This window comes from Myodes glareolus, chromosome 5 (assembly GCF_982192425.1).
Source record: "Myodes glareolus chromosome 5, mMyoGla1.1, whole genome shotgun sequence".
NCBI classification, from domain to species: domain Eukaryota; kingdom Metazoa; phylum Chordata; class Mammalia; order Rodentia; family Cricetidae; genus Myodes; species Myodes glareolus.
The window spans coordinates 67,478,093-67,501,248 of record NC_142030.1 but is presented as its reverse complement, the minus strand read 5'-3'; the positions used below and the strand labels follow the sequence as shown (position 1 = coordinate 67,501,248).

The 23,156-nt window shown below is 38.7% G+C and overlaps 1 protein-coding gene across 5 annotated transcripts in view; it reads right to left on the bottom strand.

Moving 5' to 3' along the window:
• Ralgps2 (Ral GEF with PH domain and SH3 binding motif 2) overlaps positions 1–23,156 on the bottom strand; it is a 138,744-nt gene that overhangs the window by 12,716 nt on the left and 102,872 nt on the right. For 4 of the 5 annotated variants that reach the window (XM_087906380.1, XM_087906381.1, XM_085688056.2 and 1 more), the window contains 7 exons: positions 16,608–16,745; positions 16,380–16,470; positions 10,950–11,017; positions 9,156–9,291; positions 8,397–8,548; positions 2,547–2,601; positions 463–540 (listed from right to left, as the gene is read on the bottom strand). In XM_087906380.1, coding sequence (XP_087762506.1) covers positions 463–540; positions 2,547–2,601; positions 8,397–8,548; positions 9,156–9,291; positions 10,950–11,017; positions 16,380–16,470; positions 16,608–16,745 — 718 coding nt within the window. The remainder of the gene's footprint in view (positions 1–462; positions 541–2,546; positions 2,602–8,396; positions 8,549–9,155; positions 9,292–10,949; positions 11,018–16,379; positions 16,471–16,607; positions 16,746–23,156) is intronic. The other variant, XM_087906382.1, reaches the window with a different exon arrangement.

Genomic DNA, 23,156 nt, shown 5'->3' with positions numbered 1-23,156 from the left:
AAAAAATTATTTAATGAAACAGACTTGTCTAAATTTAGGCTCTATGGTTTATCTGGATAAAAAAACTTACTTAAAAAAGACAAATAGAATAAAAACTTAATAGAAAAAGAAATGCTTTGATTGCAACTTAAGAGTAACAAATTGATTTTTACACAGCTCAGCACAGCTCAGCCGTAATCAGATCATTAGACAGTGTGTAGTCAGAGGGCTAACAACTTTTTAGCATTTAAAAAATGTGACATAAAGACGCAAATTTTAATAATTAGCCCTGTGACTTAGAAAGAATAGTTCAAATTTAAACTAGAATAAATCTTGGAAAGAAAGTTTTCATGGGCAATTTGTTTAGTTTTAAAACCAATTATCTGAGAAAGAAGAGGAAAAAAAATGTCAGACAATACCCATATGAGCCAGCCACCAACACCAGAAGGGAGTTCTATGGCCCCTGATGCAGGGGAATTGTACCTGCTGGCCTTCGTGTGGCTTCGATAGCCATTTCGTGGCACTCTTGTCACCGGGCCGAGAGAATGGTATAATCTGTTCCTGTTGGATTCCATTATAAATTGTATACATTACACATATTTTTATTCATAGAATCATTAACACCTAGAATAGTACACTAGTTTGTAATCTAGCTTTCTATATTAATCCGTAAAAAGGGAAAGATAGGGTTCTTTTTTAAAACATGCAAAATAGTTACAATTTTTTCTACTGACTTTAGACATACTTACTCACAGGTACAAAGTCCACACTAGACTACACCGCTACACAGCACTCATTCTCCTGTATCTGTTACAACAACTGTCTATGGAAACTTGAAAATGTTCCACAGCCCTCTCTGCTCTTCTTGGATTCCAGTTTCAATATGACACACGGAATTGTATGAATAATTCATTTTATTATGTCCCTATGAAGACACCTAAAAGCAATGTGGCTTATAAACTTAAAATGAATGAGGAAAATTTTTTATCAAAGAAACTAGTGAAGACAAACTGAGGAGTACATAGAGGCGTTATTTATTTTCGTATCAACTGTCAAAGCCAATAAATGCTAAGAATGGTATGAACCTGTATTCATCCCAAATCACATCAGATTTGATATAGGAAATATAAACCCAGAAATAATGGTATTTCTTTGTTTAGGAAAACCAAAGTATCATGTGATACATGATACTTAATCTAGTAAATGAGGGGAGAAGATAGTGATTACAATTCAGACAATGATTCAGAGACTGGGGAGATGGCTCATGGAACAACATTTGCTACATGTGCTACATGCTTAGGGGCCCCAAGCTTGGTATGGAGCACTCTGTGTGTGTGTGTGTGTGTGTGTGTGTGTGTGTGTGTGTGTGTTTCAAGTCTGAATCTTTCTGGGCTGCATTTTTTAACTGATTTCAAACTGTTTGAAGAGCCACTGCTTTAACCTGGCACAGGTACAGATGTTTTAGCTGCAAACGCATGTTAAACAAACTGTGCCATACAGAAAGAACACTAGTATGAGGTATGAAGGCCAACACATTACAACTGCCTTCCGAGATAACCTGCTGGGATGCAGCACTACACTGGGTTATGCGTTTATAGTTTAAACAACCTAAGAAACAACTAACTGTTAACCAATCCTGTTACTCATGAGAAATCTTTAAAGAGAAAGTTTCTAACAGGCAGTTTGAAATTAATGATTCAAATATAATTTCAAGTGTTCTTGTTTAAAAGTGACTGACCTGGAGTTTTCATATAACACTAATATCAAAACAATGGTGAGGCTCAGTGGGAGGCCCTGGGCTCAACCCCCAGCACTGCGAAACAAGCACCAACTCCCCCACCTCCCCAGTCCACTTGCAGCTTATGACTTCGGATCTTGGTTTATGTGTAACAACGGAGTACTTATTTCTGTCAAGTCAAATGTCTTGAGCCAGATGAGGTACTGAAGTGGTAACTTAAGAGTTCAAATGGATGTGTGGCAAATACCTATTTGAATAACTTGTCCTTACTCTCAGGGAGAGTTCTACTTGATGATCAATACGGCACACTGTCTCTGTACAGATGACAGGGTTTGTAGCTTAAAGCAACAAGGGAAGACAGCATGATCGTACAGCAGGTTAGCGAAAAGCACTACACATGCACTGGCCTCTTGTGTCAAATGCCAATCTTTACTTGTAATTTAAAGTTAGCTGTCATTTTGTCCTTAAGAATGCAAAAGTTAAATAAATGTATTACAATTAGATTATACAGACCTATGGAAATAATGTCATTTTGGTACATAGAAGTTAATTATAGTTATTTAAAATTTTTTATTTGACATTTATTATTGCTAAAAAAAGTTATAATTTCAAAAATTTAAAACACAAACACCAAATAAACATATATAAAGATCACAATAGCCATTCTCATGTACAATTCCAGAGTTAAATATCTACTTGCCATCTCTTCTGTCAGTAAAAAGATTAGTCACTTAGTAATAAGTAACAACAACTTTTTCCAATTCACATTCATATTACTTCCTAAGACAGGACAAAGGTCAAAGTAATTTTAGTGGCTAATTTCTCTTACCTTTCAAAAGCTGGCCATGAGGTCTCTTCACTTAGCTCAGAGCCGTCACTGCTCCCTAAAATCAAGAGTTATTCTATTATTGTTGTATCAGTAATTTTTCCAGTTGAGACTTTCTACTTTAAAAATGAATTCTCTGGTGGTACATGCTAATAATAATCCTAGTATTTAGTCGGTGGAGACGGGAGGACTTTACATTCAAAGACAGCCTTGGTCAAATAATATTCTATTCTATCTCAAAACAAAAATACACAATGACGACAAAAAAAATCCAAGGGCTGGAGATGTAGTTTACTGGTGGAGTGCTGGTCTACCTGAGTTAGACTGTCAACACCACAAAATAATAATAATAAAAAAATCTACCAAAGTGTTCAGAGCAAAGACTTTTTTCTAAGTTTGCCAAAACTGAAATCCAAAGGTCACGACATACCAACTTCTTGTTTTGAAACCAATATACGACCATGATAAACAGCTTGATCAGATCTGAACTACAGTCTCCCAGGGCACGGCACAATCTGAGCACCACCGCACTTCACAGCGAGTAGCTTAGCACAGCTGACTGTACCCACTTCCCACAGCTGTCCTAGAGAGTACAGGATGTCACCTGACTACTTTATTCAGTTCCACCATGTCTTAGCTCTCCTAAGGCTGTGATGTAGGCAAACAGCAGAAGATTATTGCATCCTTACTTCAAATTAAGAATATACACTTCAGCCATTTTCCTTCCAGGGTTTTTCTTTTTCAGTGCTGGGATTCAAATCCAGAGCCTTGGGCATTTTAGACAAGGGGAGTAGAAAAAGTGCCACCCTATAAACCTGCCAGCGTGAATAGGGACTGTAAGAGAACATGTACTTATTCACAACACATAAAGAAAACCAGCAGCAAGAACTCAATGGTGACACCAGACCAAGGAGGGAGCAGCTCCCTCACCCTGACGCCACTCTGATGGCACCGGCTCTAACCGTCCCATCAAGGGCAGACGGGCTGCAGCTCAGCTCTGTTCTTACTGTTGAGATGACTTACTCAGACTGACTGCTTGTCCGTCCACCTGAGTTCAGCTGGACTTGGTCCTGCCCTTTGTCCCTGGATTCAACTCTATAGCTCACCCCCTATCCTGTAGCCAGCAGATTCCACAGCAGCAGCTGCAGCCCCTCACAGATCTCCTGTTAGCTTGTGACCTCACCCCCACTGATCATCAGCCTTTCTGCCAGTTTCCCAGCTGAGAGTCTCTGCTTCCTTCACCCTTTGTAGCCAACTCTGTGTGGTGTGCAGTATCTGATGTGGAGCTACTTTCCATTAAGACTGGAATAAAAGACCCTGTGTTGGCCTTGGCTAAGGAGATCAAGGAAAGTGGTAATATCTGGCAAACCGCTGCCATAAAACTGCAGTACCTGTGACTCTGTTGTTCAATAAATCCTGACTCTATGGAGATTCACAAACGGTTCATTCACCTATGTTTCTGACAAGACACACACACATAAAAGTAAAAGCTATAGCTAAACTAGAGAATGATTTTAATACACACAGACGAGATAGCTAAATATGTATATAAATTTGTTTTCTTAAATAACATACTAGATTCCATAGGTATAACATACTTTTAACTGAAAAGAGGTTCCTGCCAGTTTTTTCTTTCTTTTAAGATCAAGGCTAATACTACACACGAACTACTTATAATGTTACTAAAGAGGTATTTCCAGGAACAAGCTGTTTTCTGTCGTTTAATTAGCAGCATTTATATCAGAGGAGAGCACCAACGCAAACAATTGCTGAGTGGCACTGGAGGGTTCAGAAGCAATTCTGTGTTTAGGGTTTGTTATTCTCAGGCCAGCAGAGCCAGTATGCTCAGATAATGGATCTCTACTGATTTTGACATCGAGATTATACCAATAATATAGTTTAGCCCTTGAGCAATGTGACAGTCAGAAGACCTTTTTCTCTTTGTTAAAACCACAACTGAGCATACTATGGATATAGTTTTTAATTATAAAAAGAAATCATGATCAGATAATAGAACACAGTTTTAAAGGTGGGGGCTGGAGGGCAGGCTCAGCAATTAAGAGCAGAGGACCTGTTTCCTGAACCCATGCTGGGCAGCACACAAAGGTCTGTAACGCCAGCACCAAGGGTGTCTGACGGGCACTTGGACTCACAAACTGACACACACATATACACAGAATTACAGAAAAAGTAAAAACAGACTTGGAAGGATAGCTCGGGGTTAAATGAAAGTCATACTACTTTTTCAGAAGATCCAAGTTTGGTTCTCAGCACTCATGCCAGGTGGAATCCCAGCTGCAGAAGATCTGACCATCTTCTAGATTCTGCTGGCCATGCACCCACAAAGGCACACACAGGTGGAAGGCACGTACACGTGCACACACATAGACATGACTTATAAATAGCTTTAAACAAGCCAGGCGGTGGTGCCCCATCCCTTTTATAACACTCAGGAGGCAGAGGCAGGTGGATCTCTGAGTTTGAGGCAAGCCTGGTCTACAGAGTGAGTTCTAGGACAGCCAGTGCTACAGAGAAACACCATCTTGAAAACTCAAAGAAAAAAAAATTAAACAAAGAAGTAAAACAATTAACAGCAGCACATGGAACCTTCTCCAAACTATCATATAGACTACAAATCAAGACTCACAAACAAACAAAAATTGGAATTAACTCCTTGTATTGTGTCAAACCACAGTGGAATAACTCAAAGGAATAATAATTACAGAAACCACAAAAATATTTAAAAATAAAAATACATTTTTGAACGAGTAGTTCAAGTAAAAAAAGAAATGCCCAAAGTCAAATGACAATGAAAACACACCCGGAAGAACCTCTGGGACACAGCCAAGGCAGTCCTACGAGGAACGTCTGTAAAGGTTAAGTGCTCACATTAAAAGATCTGAGAGGTAACAAACGCAGTCAACCCCACATGCAGTACATGACAATATATTTAAAGATTTAAGGAGCAGTGAACAAAAATCAACCAAAGAGTTGGTTGAGAAAAGCTAGTAAGATTGACAAACCCTTAGACAACTTGACAAAAAGAGGTTAAAGACACAAATTAACAAAATTAGAGTTCAAAAGGGTCATGATAGCAGGATCATAACAGAACATTATCAGAGATGACTGTGAAGATTTAAACTCTATAAAAAGCTGAAAAACGCAGAATTTCTAAATGTCTATCATATACCAACATTAATTCAGAAGATATAAACAACTTAAGCAGATTCATCACAAGCAATGAGATTGAAGCTATAATCAAAAGCTTCCTTCAAATTAAACCTTTCAAGACCCCTCTTACCCAGCAGATGGCTGCCACCAAGAAATCTGACAGCGAATGGTGGGGAGGATGTGGAGAACCCTTATTCTCTGTTGGTGGGGTACAAATTACAGCCATTATGGAAATCAGTGCAGAAATGACCCAGCTACTTCACTCCTGGGCACATACCCAGAGAACGCCATGCCCTACCATAGAGGTATCTGCACCCCATGTTTACTGCGGCTTCAGGGAAATAGAACCAACCTAGCTGTCTGTCAACAGAGGAATAGATAATGAAAATCTGGCACATAGATTCAAAAGAATACAATCTTAAAGAAAAATGACCACCAAGTTTTCAGGAGAATGGATGGACCTAGAATGTACTGAGGCCATACAATCTCACAAAGAAAAACCCTGCATGTTCTCCCTCCTATGTGCATCCTAGCCTATAATATATGCATGGACTATGTAAACAAATGTACAGTGGGCACAGCATAACATGAGGAAAGGAAAACAACACAGGGCAAATATTAGGTGACAGGACCTGGGTGCAGCTGATGGACACTTAATCCAAAGGTAAGTTTCTTGATTTTAGTTTTAACTCTACCATGGACTGTTTTTTTCTGTCCTCTTCCTCTTCTTTTTTGATGGTGGATAAGGTCATAAAAATATCGATAGTGGCTAGGCAGTGGTGGCGCACGCCTTTAATCCCAGCACTCAGTAAGCAGAGGCAGGTGGGTCTCTATGAGTTTGAGATCAGCATGGTCTACAGAGTTCCAGGACAGCTAGGGCCTTACAGGATTTCTCTGTGTAACAGAACTTGCTTTGTAGACCAGGTTGGCCTTGAATTCACTGAGATCCTCCTGCCTGTCTCCCAGGGGTGTGCGCCACCACCACCCAGTTGCAAATTCTTTATAATACAGTTTAAATCGTTAAAAAAAATTCAACAATAACAAGAGACTTCCAACCAAACCAATTTACTCTACTCAAGGCTCTACAGCCATGGTTCTACTATGTAATGCTTGTTAATGCAGAGAAACTTAATTTCTACAAATCTTTGGTCAATTTTTCATTCTCATGTAACTGTCTTTTTTTTCTCCCTTTTTCTTATGAAAAAAAAGTCTTAATATATAGCTCAAGACTATCCTCAAAATTGTGATCCTCCTGCCTCGACCTCCAAGGTGCTGGGATTACTGGTGTGCTGATTTGCTACAGCCTGGACCTATGAGATCATGTAGAAGTCCACGTTTTAAAGGCACGGTCCCCAAGTGTGGCCCTACTGGGAGGTGGTGGGAGGTCTTCAGGTCACTAAGGGGAATGTCCTAGAGAAGATATTCTTTCTCAGTTTCCAACACAAGGTGAATGGTTCTGCCGTGTTACACGCTTCCATCATGAAACCTTACCTCAGGCATCTATGGGAACACGCACCAGATATGGCTATGTTTAGAATCTCCCCCTTCAACGATGGGGAAACCACTTGCCATGCTCGCATGAGGACTGTGTCTGGATGCCCTAGCACTCCTGCAGTCCAGCATGGGAGAAGAGGTAGGAGGCCCTGAGGGGTTGGCGGTGCTGTCCAGGTGCAGTGCAAGAGTCTATCACAAAAATAAGGTAAGGAGTACTAGGGGAAGACATCCCATGATAACCCCTGGGCTCCACACACGCGGTGTAAGTACACATACACACAAAACCATTTCCCTCTTGAAGACAATGGGCTTCTCTGACAGCACATCTGGTTTTTCCCCTTCACGGTCTCCTCTGTTAGTCCATCTTCTACTAAAAATCATTTCTATTAACATTTATATGCAAGAATGTCCTTACTTATTTATACTACACCTGGGTGACCTAAACAAGTCTTACAGTTTGAAATACCACAAATATTTAATTTTCATATGACCGCAGACTTTTCACTAGCCAAATTCATACATCCGGATTCATACATTCAATGGCCTGACATTTCTATTAAGATCAAAGAAGTTCAAAACCTATATGTTGCCAGTCAGACACAATTCTCTCCCAGTCCTGTATATGGTAAGATCATCATCAGCTAACGAGCTGATAATTCAAATGACTTTGGAGTCACACTTGACCCCTTCCTTTCTTCCTTTTCCTCACTTTTCAGCCAAATTGCATACGTTGACCAATTAAAGCAGCCTACAGTCTTTTCTCAAAGTCCTCAAATGCCTTCTCATTTGGAGTCAAAACTATTAGCACGTGAAAAATAATAAATATTACCACCACCCTACATTTGATTGTGCCTTTGTTTTAAATAATGTTTTGTATTTCTGCTAGGGAAGAAGGTTATGACACTGGGGTTGTCAAAGGGCCTAACAGGGGTCACATATGAGATAGATGCATATCAGAAATTTACATTACGATTCATGACAGTAGCAAAATTATAGTTATGAAGTAGCAACAAAATAACTTTATGGCTGGGGGTCATCACACAAGAGCAACTGCACTAAAGGGCCACAGCATTAGGGAGACTGAGAACCACTGTGCTAGGGTTAATGAATGTTTTTGTGGCTAAGTCATTCTGCTTTTGTTGCTTGTTCAGATTCTTTTTTGAGCAGTGGGCGGCGAGTCTCTCTCACCTATGGAAATTCCACTGGAAAGCGTGGAGCTCTCAGCTTGGCCTCGTGACGGTGCGTGTGGCTCCATGACGCTATCATCCAGCAGGTGCCGTGGACCTGCGTTTGGGAATGTCGCACTCTTAAACTCTGCTGTGTTCATCTTATGAATGAAACTAGGAACAAAGAGAAACACTCCTTACAACTCCTGTTTCTAGTATCGGACATAAAAGATAATCAAGAGTGTTCAGAGTTTGTCTTGAAGCAGAACATGCCCACTGAAAATGCATTCCTTCTTCAGCAATCAACAGTGCAAAACTAATGGCACTAAATGAGAATCGGGGTTTCCCCTTATATTTAGGACTAAAGACAGTAGCTTTATATAATTTAGTTTACTATTTGTATTTGTCACGACAATTGATAGCTCTGATAACAAGGCTACAATTTTAAAAGGAAACTTTCAGCATAGCTCTCTAGATTTATTACTGTGGCTCTCGGAGCTCCTGATTGTTCTTCCTCTAATACACTCATTTCCAAATGCAGGTAAAAGAGAACTCTTTTTGGGCAAAACAAGATAGATTTTTACTGAATCCGAAGACCAATCACACAAGCACCTAATTTCTTTCTTTTTTTTCTCAAGGAAGATGAAGCCTGAAGTCACCTAATACTTAACTAATTAAGTAAACAGAATATAGAAACATGTTTTACTAACAAAGAAATCAAAAGTAAATCCATCCGCAAACAACTTAAAAACAATGGAAAGACCAAATTAAAAGTGCTGACTTGTAACCCAAGCTGTGGCACTTCCTGTGTCCGTGTGGAATCAGGTTCCGAGGGGACGGGGGTGTCTGTGGCAGTGAGGCGCCCTCCGCAGCGCTGCTCTTCCTCCCGCTCTGGGGCGAGGCTCCCACGTCAGGACCTAGGAGGAGAGGACAGAGGGGAACTGTCACGAGGTCTCAAGGAATCCTTAAAAAACAAAAACACAGAGGCAGGCGGATCTCTGAGTTGGAGGCCAGCCTGGTCTCCAAAGTGAGTTCCAGGACAGCCAGAGCTGTTAACACACAGAAACCATGTCTGGAGAAACCAACCAACCAACCAACCAACCAACCAAAAAAACCCCCAAAAATAAAAAACCAAAGCGAACAAAAACTCTCTGATATCAAAGTTTGTTGTTAGTTCTATTTAATTCACTTGGATATGTATTTTCCAAATTCTAAAACAAACCTCCAACCATAAAAAAAAATCTACTAATTTTTATCTTTCTTAAATATGTTAAACAAAGGTGGTATAAACATTTCCCTAATTTATCAAAAAGAAAAGAGATCAGTTTGGGCTCTTAATTCACAGACAAAAACCTAGACTAAGTACCCGAGTCTTCTGACTCAGTTTCAGTTTGATGCCCTCTTGTTTACACAGGGCTTTTGAGTTTCTCTGAATGAAATGTATAGGCCAGGTTAAGGGCTCAGGGTAGAAATGATGATTTCACTGTCTGACACTTGAACTGATTTGTGAAAATAAAAAAACAGCTCACAATGTGTAGCTTTCAAAATAACTCTCCAACAAAAATCTGCTGGCCCTACCCCTTTAATCTCAGCAGTCAAGGGACAGAGGTAGGTAGATTTCTGTGAATGCCAGGCCAGCCAGGGCTACACAGTGAATAAAACCATGTCAAAAACAAAACAAAACAAAAACCAGACAAAACCCACAAAACACAAACAAACCCTGCATGGTGGTGTGCACCTATTACCCCACACTAGGGAGGCTGAGGGCTGAGGATGGGGAGTTAGAGGCCAGCACAAGCTACACAGCAGGATCCTGTCTTAAGGAACAAACAGGAATGAAAAGCACATTTAAGAGAAACAGAAGTATTTCCTGCTTGGAGCGTCCTTCCTCTGGACAGTGTCATGCAGCTTACTTCCTCCAACTGATGAACCAGGACTTCAGATTTTTAGATATGCACTAGAAAGCTTAGTTTGAAGGTCTATGTTGGCAATTTATAAAAGGCATTTATCAGTTATTTTTTTAATGATTAATTTCTTACATTTTAGGGTTTCTGATGTGATTTATGTACATTAAAAACCAGTTGTAAATCCAGGATAAAGAAGTTAAGTATGGTGTTTGTATTTGTAACACGTGGCCCATCACTGAAAGCCAAAGTCACTAAAATTGAATTCTATAATTATTTAAATTAGAATTTTTGTTTTGACCATAGAAATATCTTTATTGCCTAATATTAAATTGTATTCTTAATAATTAAAAGATAATATTCATAAATCTACTGTTAATATCATATGTATTTTCCTCAACTAAGAACATTTATTTACACATTATTGACAATCAACAAACAACTTTTTAATTAAAAACCAAAATAAAACAGAAATCCAGACAGCACTGATATACTTTAATACCCCAAATAATTTCTTATAGACAGTATAAGATATGCTAAGTATTCACTTAATTTGAATTAATTCTTTCTTACGAGATCAGGTTATCTGGTCTACTGTTTGGTAATGAAACCCACCTTGAAAAAAACCCTCCCCAAGGAAACCATGCACCAACCAACAGCTATGGACTAACCTACTAGGTCTTCTCTGGAAGCAGCTGAACGTGGTGTACTTGTCCCTGGTTCTATCTTTAACGAGAGCCTAAATTTTAAAAGAGCAAAATGTAAGAAACAAGGAACATTGATAAAATATCAAAGTCATCTTTCTTTACAAAAAACCCAATAGGGAGCTGGAGAGATGACTCAGTGATTGAGAGCACCAGAGAGTCCTCCAGAGGACCCAGGTTCAATTCTCAGCCCCCCAGGGTTCAGAACCATTGTAATTCCAGTTTCAGATGATATGATGCCCTGCCCTCTTCTGACCCACACAGGCACCAGGCAGGCAAAATACCCAGACATAAAAACAAAAATAAATACACACACACACACGCCTCTTTAGTTACCACACAAAGGTACCAAACATTTCACCATAGCTAAAGACATTTACTAAATTACTAAAAGATGATTTTAATTACGCTGGAAATGGTAGCCAGCCTGGGCTACATAATAAAATCTAGGCCAGTCTGGGTTACAGTTTGAAATCCTGCCTCACACAAACCAACCAAGAAGCAAAAATAGATTTAGATTTGTATTGACATACACTTAATGAAATGGCAATCAAGTCCAGGAATGTACTCATGTATTTAACATATAATTTAGTTCTAGACTCTCTACAAGATGAACTATTGGCCTGACTTTAATACTGAAAACTTTAACAACTTTTTACAAAACTACCCAACAAATCAAACAACCCAGTTTATGAAATGAAACGTCTACAGAAATACCAAGACTGCTCCCCAAATGGCTTCCCAATCCTTGTCTTACAGGCGTGTGCAGTTGTTTTTCACACCATGACACCATCCACAAAGTTCACAACTGCACAGTCAAGCTAAAAACAAAACTCAAAAAGACACAAACTAATCAATCTTACAGTGTTTTAACATAAGTGCAGGATTTTGTGTTGGGTGGCTCTCACTCACTGCTATCATGGTCATCCAGGGCCGTATGGGGTTTGGGATTGGTGGGGGGTGCTTAATGCTGGGAGTTTCTTGTTACTTGTTCCATTTAAGTACCCAGTTTTGAGTTCCACAGAAACATATTTTGATTTTTATTAGGGAAAGCAATTCTTGGAAACAATACTGAATCAGTTAATCATAGAAAATGTTCTGGTGTAATTTGTGAAGCCTTATATTTACCAAGAATTTGAAAATTCATTAAGTTGTCTGAATGAACAGAAAATTTGTGTTATATGATTTTTATATATGTAATATATAAATGTATATAAATAAAATTTTGTTTAGTATGAATTGGATTTGAGAAAAGGAAAAAAAGTATCTTTGGTGCTTAGGATGATAGAGAAAAGGTGCAGCAGAGATTTATGACAAGTATAACTAGCAGGTGTTTCCTGCAGAGGGAACAATGTGTCGCTAGAATGAAGAAAACTTAAAGGGATTACTTAGAGCAAAGTCCAGGATGAAACCTGGGACATGTTTACACGTAGAGAGAAGGAGAAAAAAGTGATAGCACAGTATCAAAGAAAGAGAAGGAACCAAAGCCCTGAAAATGGGTCCAACAGAGGAAAGAGCATTCCACTAGTCAAGAAATGATCACCATCATAAGAAAGATTGGCAAAAATAAGTACCGTCAGATTATTGCCCCCTTGTATAAAAGCATAGTTATTATGAGATGGTTTTCTAGATTACATGGAATGATGGGCATTAAGCATGTAGCACAATTAGGCACGAGAAAATTATATGTCCCAATGCATGGAATCAGTAGGCGCCACCAAACATTACTTCCTAGCTCTGCATCTGAATAAGATGCAGCCACAGTTTCCATGAGAACAGTGTTTGTTGAGAGAGAGTTGGTGATATAAACAGACTTGTGCCATTTTGTGGTAGGAGTTCTATAGGGAAGACGCACACACACTGGGAAGAGGCACCAGGAGAGAAGACTGAGTCCTCTATGACTCCTTTGACATACAAGAAAAGGTTACTGGTATGTATTAAATTTTATTCCTAGGTTTATAAAACTGGTAAGTCAGTTCATGGAGTACTGAATATGTGTTAATAGTTATTTTCTTCCATCAAACCCTGCAGGGCAGGTTTTGGGAACGGCCAGGGTCTATGTCTTATGCCATTTCTCTGTGTTTAGACCTCTTACTTATTTGGCCACCAGGATAGAAATTCCGGTGGAAATCAGAATGGCTTTGAACAACAAGTGTTTTTGGTATACCAAATGGGACTTGAACTTTAGACCCAATTTATGTATTATGAAGACATAAATTATTTGTAATATGGTGCAACCAGAATTGGAGCAAATTCAATCCAGTAATGTTTTTGTTTATTTGATTGTTTTGTTTTAGTTTTGCTGCTTGTCATTCAAGCAATGGGTCATTTCACAATTGGCTGAATCTGAGCTTTTTGTTTATTAAATCTTGCTATTCAACAACAACAACAGCAACAAAAAGAAAATTTATTAAGTTGTCTTTTATTCTGGTGGCACTGGGGGCCTAATCAAGGACCCTATAAACAGAGGCGAATATGCTACTTGACTGAGAGTTTCAATGAAATCACATATCACTTCCTTCATCGCCTAAGAAAATAAAAAACTATGTTCCAGTTACTTGACAGTGCAGACAAACGGCTCAGCAGACTGCACTCCCTGCACACTCCTCTCTTGGGCACACTGTCTCCCTTTCCTAGCACTGAATGGGAGCTGGCTGACTACATTCCAATGCTACCTACGGCATCTAACAGCAGTATGGAAAGCACTGCAGGGATCAGCTACTATTCCAAGTGTCGTGGTCCACACAGTGGGTTCCAGGACAGCCAGAGCTACATAGAGGGACTGTGTCTCAACAAACAAAACAATTAGCTTTAATAAAAACTCCAGCACAATTTTGCTATAGTCAGTAAGAGCTAACAATTCTCTATAATTGTATAGGTTTTTCTTAGACTGTTCTACATAATACTTCTTTGCCTAGAGAAAGATTTTAATAGATACTTGTGTTGAGATTTTAGGACATCAAGATAACTGTTCATATTTCTCTGGACAAAATGTGTTTGTCACGTGTAAATTCTGTATTTATACGAGAGGCAGTAACTAGAGGCACAGGAAAAAGAGCTAAATAGTAAGACACAGACCATCAAACTCAAGACACAGCATGGTGTAAGAGGTCTGTGAAACTCCAGCCTTAAAAAGCTAATAATACCCTCATATTAGGTTCAAGTGGGTCATTATATATAAACAAAATTTATTTTGTGTAAAAGCTGAGAGAAATTTAAATGATATATGGTGAAGAAAATGATAAAAGGATTTTCAAACAACACAATTTTAGATGTATAAAAGTATTTTCAGAGCTTAATAAATTTAATATCAGAAGAAAATAATTTATAACTTTCCAGAATTTCTAGTTTTTCAATGGGACTAATTCTATACCACAAAATTAAGACTGTTGAAATCTGTAAGTACAAAGTAGATCATAATTAGTCAAAGGGGATAAAAAAAACTATTTCATTAATACTGGAAAAAAAACTCACTGAATTTTTTCTATTTTGGTATTATTTTTACATATGTATTCTTTTTCAAAGTATTTATTTATTTACTTATTATGCACACAATATTTTGTCTGTGTGTATGCCTGCAGGCCAGAAGAGGGCACCAGACCTCATTACAGTTGGTTGTGAGCCATCACGTGGTTGCTGGGATTTGAACTCAGGACCTTTGGAAGAGCAGGCAATGCTCTTAACCGCTGAGTCATCTCTCCAGTCCCTTTTGGTATGTTTTAAAAACATGCCTTTACATTTTTTTTACTCATTCATTTATTCATTCTTGTGTGCACAGGAGTCATGATACAAGCATGAAGGCCAGAGGCTGACTTCCCTGAGTGTTCTATAATAGCTTCCTCTGAGGTTAAAACATTCCACCCTTCTGGGAAGCTCCTTAAGCAGGAAGGTAAACAGTTCCAAACAGCTTCAGGAAGTCCCTGAAACTGACCAGACTCTCTAGAGCCTCCTTTCCAGGATAGACACAAGTCAAACTGCTAAGACTCACTCTCAGACAAGACTTGCAAAGAGTAAGACCAGGCCAGCACCCTGGGAGAAACAGAGGCCGGCAAAGCAGTTGTGGAGTCTCTGAGGGCACTCTCCAACCTGATGAGCCGCCTGCAGGCCGTGCAGTGCGCTCCAGGTTTCCAGCCTTGTTTCCACCCATGCTGGGCGGGCTTTGGTGATATAGCTGTCTCTGAGCCATTTCCACTCCTGTAAGTAACTCCAATAAAACTCAATGGTTTACCAAGTTGGATTTTGGTGGTATCCATACTTGTGTTTGTGGTAGGTTCCCTATCAGGGTTGAGTAGACCTGTGTGTGTTGAGTCTGCCTAGGGAAAAATTTTATCAAACAACACAGAGTCAGTTTTCTCCTCCTACCATGTTGTTAGGCTTGGAAGCAAATCCCCTTATTAATTGAGCCATCTTGTTAGCTCAAACAGGCCCTTTAATTGGGACTTGGGGGAGGGCTGAAGACACAAAATTCAGTTTTAAAGCTTGGCAATGAACAATGCCCGTGTGAGGTGGTATACACCTGCATGTCCAGTCCTCAATGGTCTCAGATGGAAGGACTGCTTGAGCACAACAATGTGGCACGCCGTGGGCAATAGGGAAAACCACACATAATGAAGAAAGTAAAGGAAAAAAATTCAACAAATGAAACCAAAAGAAAAACAAAAAGCATGGCCTCTCTACCTCAGCAGTTGTGATGTGAAGTGAGGCCACGAGGAACCAGATATGCTTCGGCTTAAGGGTCCCTTACTAAAGGACAGTATGATTTATTAAATACGGTACTACAGTGGTACCATACCTCAGGGAAGTCTAAACAGTCTCTCAAACCAGTGAAACACTTTCAAAGATGTGTCTAAAAATAATCATTTAAGAAGGAACAATTTCTGTATTTTGTGAATGGCATTAATTTTTTTCCCTGATTACAGAAATATGCATTTCCTTAGGAAGAGTCTGAGTACACAAGGATAAGGAAGAAAACCTCAGTTTTGAATTAAATGTGTTGTTGTTTACAGTTTAAGAATATTAAAATGTATTTTTAAATTGCTGTATTTAATTTTTGAGGGAGGAGAACTTGTGTGAATTGATTCTATCCTCCTCTTGTAGGGCCCTGGAATCAAGCTCTGCCTCTCAGGGCTGCCTTCCCCTGTCTTTCCCTACAGAGCGTTTGCTGGCTTAAAAGCTGTACTACTCTTAAATAAAGAAAAAGCGGAAGCATTTGTATACTGGTTCACCCATATCACATGATTAAAAGAAACACATGTAATTACCCTTCCCACTGCTAACAGATCACTGACTGGGCACCAGTGTGCTCCATACCTAGAAGTCTAAAGGCATCGGATGAAAGGGTGAAGGCTCAAAGTGGAGAACCAGACAAACATCACCCAAACCTGAAGATGGACCTACTTGTAATTATCGTCTTCCACAAACTTTTGTAGTTCTTCTATATACTGAACAGAATTCAGGTATTTCTGGACATGAGGCAACATGGGTATATCTAGGCAAAAGATGACAAATGATTATTTAATAAAGTACATAGTAACTAGAAACTTAAGGAAAGAAATATAACTGAAGGTAACTGAGCACATGGCACCAAAACTGAAATTAACTCTAAAAGGCATTCTTTCCACTCACCATAGTCACAGGACTGTTGTAGGTCAGAAATTATTCGAAGAATGTTATTCATCAAATTTGACCTTTGCTCATTTTCTAGAATGCTGCCTGTAGATGGGTACGCTGAGTCGATGTACGTCAAGTCCGACAGGTAGATGCCTGGAACAGACCCGACAGAGCTCTCACTCGCAGTCTCAATGATGTGAAGAGGGAAGAAGACTCAGTTTACACATGTTTACTAGCATGTCATATTTACAACATATTAATGTAATAACATGATCTCTTGGGGTTGAGATTTCTAGAGCTGGGGTCAAGCCATACAAACCTAAGTTCCTTGTTGTTTTCCAAGCGTAGATTAAGGCTGCAATAAAAAATCCAGCACACACCAAAGGATAAAGAGACTGAGTTCTTGAAGTGGCAAGAGATGGTCATTTTAATCTCTGAATCTCAGTAATTACACGCATTCAACCATTACCAGTTCTCAGTTTTTATTTTATCTAAGAAACTTCCCCAAGTCAATACAGCCAATGTCTTCCATGGGGAAGTTAATGCTTTTTCATACTCTCGTTTAGAGCTGACAGTCTCAGCTATGAAGAGTGTTTCAATCGTGTAGACGCAGGTATATTATTTATTTTAAAGATCAGCAACGGAGTTTCTGAAATCATTTTTATGACCACAAACTGAAGTTAATTTCCTAACCATCTTCATGTTTTCTGAAATCAGTGAGGATGACTTATCTTTTGGTCATATCAGTACTGAGCATAGGCAGTTATTACTTTAAAAATATTTCCCAAGAGTTCACTACACACAGAGAAAATACAAAAGAAAATTATCATTGGAGAGAAGTATATCCATTTCCCTACTTTTGCCTTCGTGATTCATGAGCTGTCAGGACTTGGGCCCATGCCTTCTAAACAAATCCCCAGTTTTCCTGTTGGCCATTTTTTCCACTACTTCTAGATACAGGTCCGTTAATTCAAATCCTTTACCTTTTAAGTTGAGCTCAGTGTCAGTTATTCCCTAGTTTTTATATAAATTCCTTTAAGAAATTTAGAAACCTATTTAGTATGTTTTTACAGAGAAGAACCTGAAATCTACAGTTATGAAAAGACGGGTCCACCACTGTGGGACTTGCCGGGGACAGCGAATCCTCACGAGCCGCCCTCGGATCCTGACCTTTACCGTGCCCTGTGATAAGCTGATGTCATTCATAACCATTAACTTAAAAACATTCAAACTGCTTTGAATTCGCTCATATCACATTTGTTCAGGACTATAAATTCATTTGTTCTCTGTGACAAGAGGTGGTGCCCAGCACAGCACAGAGGCCTGGCTAGTCTGCTGGCTTCTCCTAGTACACGCTCTCCTTCCTCTCAACCTCCCCTGCCACACTGTTTTTTACAGTATTCTTCAAGTTATTTAAACATTTTTTTTATAAAGTGTTCAAATGAAAATCTATTTAGGAGTTTTAAGTCCTATGCTTTCTTATCTTTAAAAAGACTTTTAGCACATAATCTTGAATAGCTGACATTACCACTATGACCACCAAATTAATCACAGACTAAAAGTCGACTCTATCAAAGTCCTAAATAGATTATTTAATGTGAAAAAGAGAAAATTCTAATCACTATTATAGTTGATATCATGAATATTTCCCAAAATAATTTGGGGGAAATTATAATGTAAAATTGGAATGCAAAATTTCACTTTACAGCCAGACAATAATTCTAGTGACCAAGTTGTACTTAAGTGTTTAACAGGAATATCATATAAAATTTAAGTTTAACTGAACGAAGCTATAATAATTTCCCTAAATTTGACAATCCTTTCCAAATATCATACATGAATTAAATAAATGAACATTGTTCACAACATGAAACCAATCTGCTTTCATTCAATAGTGTCTCTGTAAATGTGGCAGTTATAAATTCCTGAAGTTATGTAATTATGGATTGACTAGACAGCTTTTCTCTATTACATCTGCATTGCTTCTAAAATATAGAAGTATATTACTAAAATAACATTTTTCAGGCTTTTTTATTTGTTTGTTTTCAAGACAGGTTTTCTATGTCTAGCCCTAGCAGTCCTGGGACTTAGGCCATGCTGGACTTGAACTCACAGAAATCCATCTGCCTCTGATTCCTGAATGCTGGGATTAAAGTTGTGTGCTACCACTGCCTGGCTAGATTTTTATAAAAAATATATTTAACAACATGAAACATTAGCAAAAACATTAGTTCTACAGACTTGGTCTACATTTCCAAAGACGGACATGTGATAACTGTAAAGGTGTTTGTAACATAAAAATTAGAAGATGTTTTTCTCTTTGAAGTAATGCGTCAGGGCTCTCTTATGTGAAGAGTGGCTGGTGTTTGTGAACAGGCTGCATCCTGTCTAAAATGCAGGTTTTTAAGGTTTGAAGATGGAGTAAGCACATGTATTTTTATGGTATCGGCCAATGGTATTGCTGGTTTTTACATGGCTACTGCCTGGACAATAGGAGGGAGGGAAACACTGCCGCAAGAACCCAGCTCTAGCAGCTCCTGTCTAAGTTCCTGCAGTCACCAGAAACAACAAAACAGGCAAACACCAAACTAAACCAAACTACAAATAATTCACCTCAACAGAACCACAGTATCTGGAATTAGAGGGTTCATTCTGCCATCCCAGCCTAAATCAGGGTAATTTTCAGTTCCCTGTTACTGTTCTGAATTATCTTGTAACTGTTCAGGTACATCAGGAAAGGTTTAGCAGTGGATATTCACTTATAACTTCCACAACATCAACTCTTACCACTTACTGACACTGAAGGATTGGAACTGCCCCAAATTTAAACATCAACTGTAAAAACAAGCCAAACACACACACAAAAATTCTGCCTTTCTAGTCTATTAGTTTTTAATACACAAGGCTAGTAATTTAATTTCTCCGGAAAGAAACAGTTTACAGTACACCTACTTAAAGTATTATGTTAAGTACCACGAACTGGAAACAGTAGTCAGATGTGGGCACTAAAAGCACCTACATGCTGCTGATGTTCTTACTGAGCTGTAGGGAGCCTGCGTGTCCCTGCAATCTCACCAACAATGACGCCAGAGGGCCACCAACTTCACAATTTGTATTCAGAATGGTAGAGACGCTGCTTTTTTCTTAGGCCCTTGAGAGACTAGAAATTCCCTATTCAGAGATTTTTTAAAAAATGAGATAGACAGCATTTATAATCAGTAACTGGCCAAAACCGCTTCAATTTTCTTGGAATTCTTATAGTATGAGAAAACAAGGGCCAATAAGACCGTTACCTGAAGACTGGGTTTCTTCCCCACTTTCTGATCATGAGACATGCTTTCTGGCACCACCCGATAAAGCAGGGCCCACCTACAGTCTCCCTCATCCTTCTGTAACACAATGATTAAGGTTCTACCTTTCATATACAGCTGATAGGGCACTGTACTCTAAGTCCTTATCCAACACTGCATTTGATATGTTACCTTCTGTATATGTGATTTGTGTCACTGATTTTAAGTCTACGATTTGGTAACTCTGTGCTATTTAATATGGTAGTAATGTCTTTATTTGAAAAAACATGTTAAAGCTAAGTAAGGATATTTTATTTTTATATACAAAATTAAAGAGATTTAAGAACAATGTTTACTGATATTAACTATAGAAGTGTAAAATTTGTAAGACAAAATATTTACTTTTAAATGCACATTATCTGCATGAGTCTTTTGCAGTTCTAGAGCCTAGAATTTGTTGTTCTGACTTGCATTTGCATCATTATGTGTTCTTTTATATGAATGCCAATACATAAAAGGTCGGTAAGTATTTAGAAAACTGTTGAAATAAAGTATAAATCAAAGTACATTCTTAGATGTATTTACCATTAAACTTTTATGATGTCTTAAAATGAGCAACAAAAAAGTACCTATAATTGTCTACCTCTGATGAAAATTCTTTATAAAGTTTTAAAACAAACTCAACATGTAATGGTTTTGTTCTAGAGGTGTGACTGTGCATTCTATCCTTGGGTGCCCAGTCATCTGCTCACACAAGCACTGGATAATGCAGACTGAGCTGAGCACATGTAATAAAAACTATTACCCACAGGAAAAGACCCTTCCCTCTCTCTCCTTTCCAAATCCAGATGAAGATTCTTAGTGGAGGTAACTGTTTGTGTGGACGCCACCCTGCCTTTCCATCACTCACTCTCTGACTCTGCCCCGAGACACAGTGCGCATCCTTGTCTCACCCTAAGATGTAAAATCAAAGCAACCTTTCCTTTCAGTCTGCTGCTCTCCTCAGGAAGGCCCCTTGCTGCTTCCCTTTAATGGATTCCCTTCAACAAACATCCCCAAAGGGCAGCAAAGAATAGTGTACATATTTTAGCCTTTATTCTATTCTATTTTGAAGTAATTAATATTTAATGCACACAGTTTGTATAGGTCAGGAAAAATTCCAGAAGACTGTGAATGAGGTAAGGAAGGCATTCTATCTCAGGTGCATACTTTTGGAAACTCTAGGCAACTTTATACTCTCAAGCTGTTGAAATTCTTGGTCACAACAATGAAGATGAATTATGTGTAACTAACTGATTAATGTCCTGTGATTGTTAATTTGCAATTATTTGTACACTTGTCAGTATTCTTTACCTCTAAGTGTATTTCTTGTTGTAATTACTTATTGAAATGGTTGTATCTTCCCAGTTCTTTTACATATTTAAGGAGTTAATAAACATTTTGACAAGTCTTTATACTTGCATAAAAATCACAAACTTATCTTCATGTATGTATGTATGTATGTATGTATGTATGTATGTGGGTATGCACAGGCCATGTTGTACATATGCAGGTCAGATGACAACTTGCCAGGTGCGTTCTCTCCTACCATGTCAGTCTTGGAGATGGGACTCAAAATCTTGACAGGCTTGGCAGCAAGTGTTCCAACCTGCTGAGCCATCTCACCAGCTGAATTTATCTTTTAAAAGTTACCTTTAACTTGTATACTTCCCATACACGAAAGACCAATCAATTTAGGCTACAGTAACCCGGGAAAAGCTTACAGACTGCTCAAAGAAATGCCACAGGTGTCAGCCCTATATACCAGTCAGAGCAATATAGGATACAAAGACAAGGCTGAAGGACACAGTGACAACGGGTCCACACAAGAAAATGTCATCCCCAGATGACGGAATCATACAAGGCTTTAAGGCAGAGACGGGATGTGAGTCTGGACTACACTGGCTGAATTCACCCTTCTACCTTATCATTAAATCTATAGGCAATCTATATGACAATCTCAATGATGGTGCATACACACATGCATACACTCACTCCATATATGTAAAAAACCAAAGCCTGTTATATTACAAATAATTTGTAAGACTTCATTAAATATAATTTTAAAATACGGTCTTCCATGATTACTTTATATCATTATTTTGTTACTATTTTGATTTTAAATGGTTTTATAATTCCTTAAATTGAGAAAAAAACTGATGTATGATTATATTATAACTTAGACATTTTATTTTACAGACTTTCAAATTACTTCCGCCCGCTCTCTGGTTACTATAGATATGAATGTACAGAACACATGTCAAGATTTTTCTCTAGAATGTGTGTGCATCTATACACTCACTCCAGCAAAGACCTGCTCATGCTATAAGGTATATCATTGCTCAGCTTCAGGTGATGACACCAATACTGTTTTCAAAGCTTTATCAACCCATACGCACACTGACAGGGTGTAGGTTTCTACTGCTGCACTTTGTGCCAACAACTGTTATTTTAATTTGTGGAAATTTATAGGTATAAACTGGTATTTCATTTGTTTGACTCATAATGCTTTTATCCATTTTGTCTTGTTACTGCCTTATATAGACAATTTAAGGCATTATAAGAGGTAATAATAGGCATTATATTGGCTAGTTTTAAGTCAACTTGGCACAAACTAGAGTCATTCAAGAGGAGAGAGCCTCAATTGAGAAAATGCCTGTTTAAGATCTGGCTGTAGGCTGATTTGTAGGACAATTTCTTAATCAACGGTTGATGCGGGAGGCCCCAGCCCCCCCGGGCTGGTGGGTGCTCTGAGAGCAGGCTGAGGAAGACACAAGTCAGTGGCAGCACCCATCCTGCCTCCAGGTCCTAATCCCTTTGCAGAGGGACTGCGATGTGAAGTGTAAGCCACATCAACCCTTTCCTCCCTGAGTTGTTTTGATTATGGTGTTCTTCACAGCGACAGCTATCCTAACTGGGACAGGCGTAGTTTTGTAAGCAAGCACATTACATAACAGAGAACTTAAGATGGAAAGAAATACTAAGTAACACAGAATTTAAGATTAAAAAAACTCACTAGATTTATCATCAGTTTCACTTGTTTTAAGGTAGTTACATATAAAAGCAAGTTTTTTTTGTGTGTGTGTTTTTCTGAGTTAGGTTCTCACTCACTAGCCCTGGTTGGTCTGGAGATTACTGTGTGCATTCCAGGCTGGCCTCGAATTTATAGGGATCCGACTGCCTCTGCCTTCCGGGTGCTGAAATTAAAGGTCGAGCTATAAAAGCAGTTTTCTTT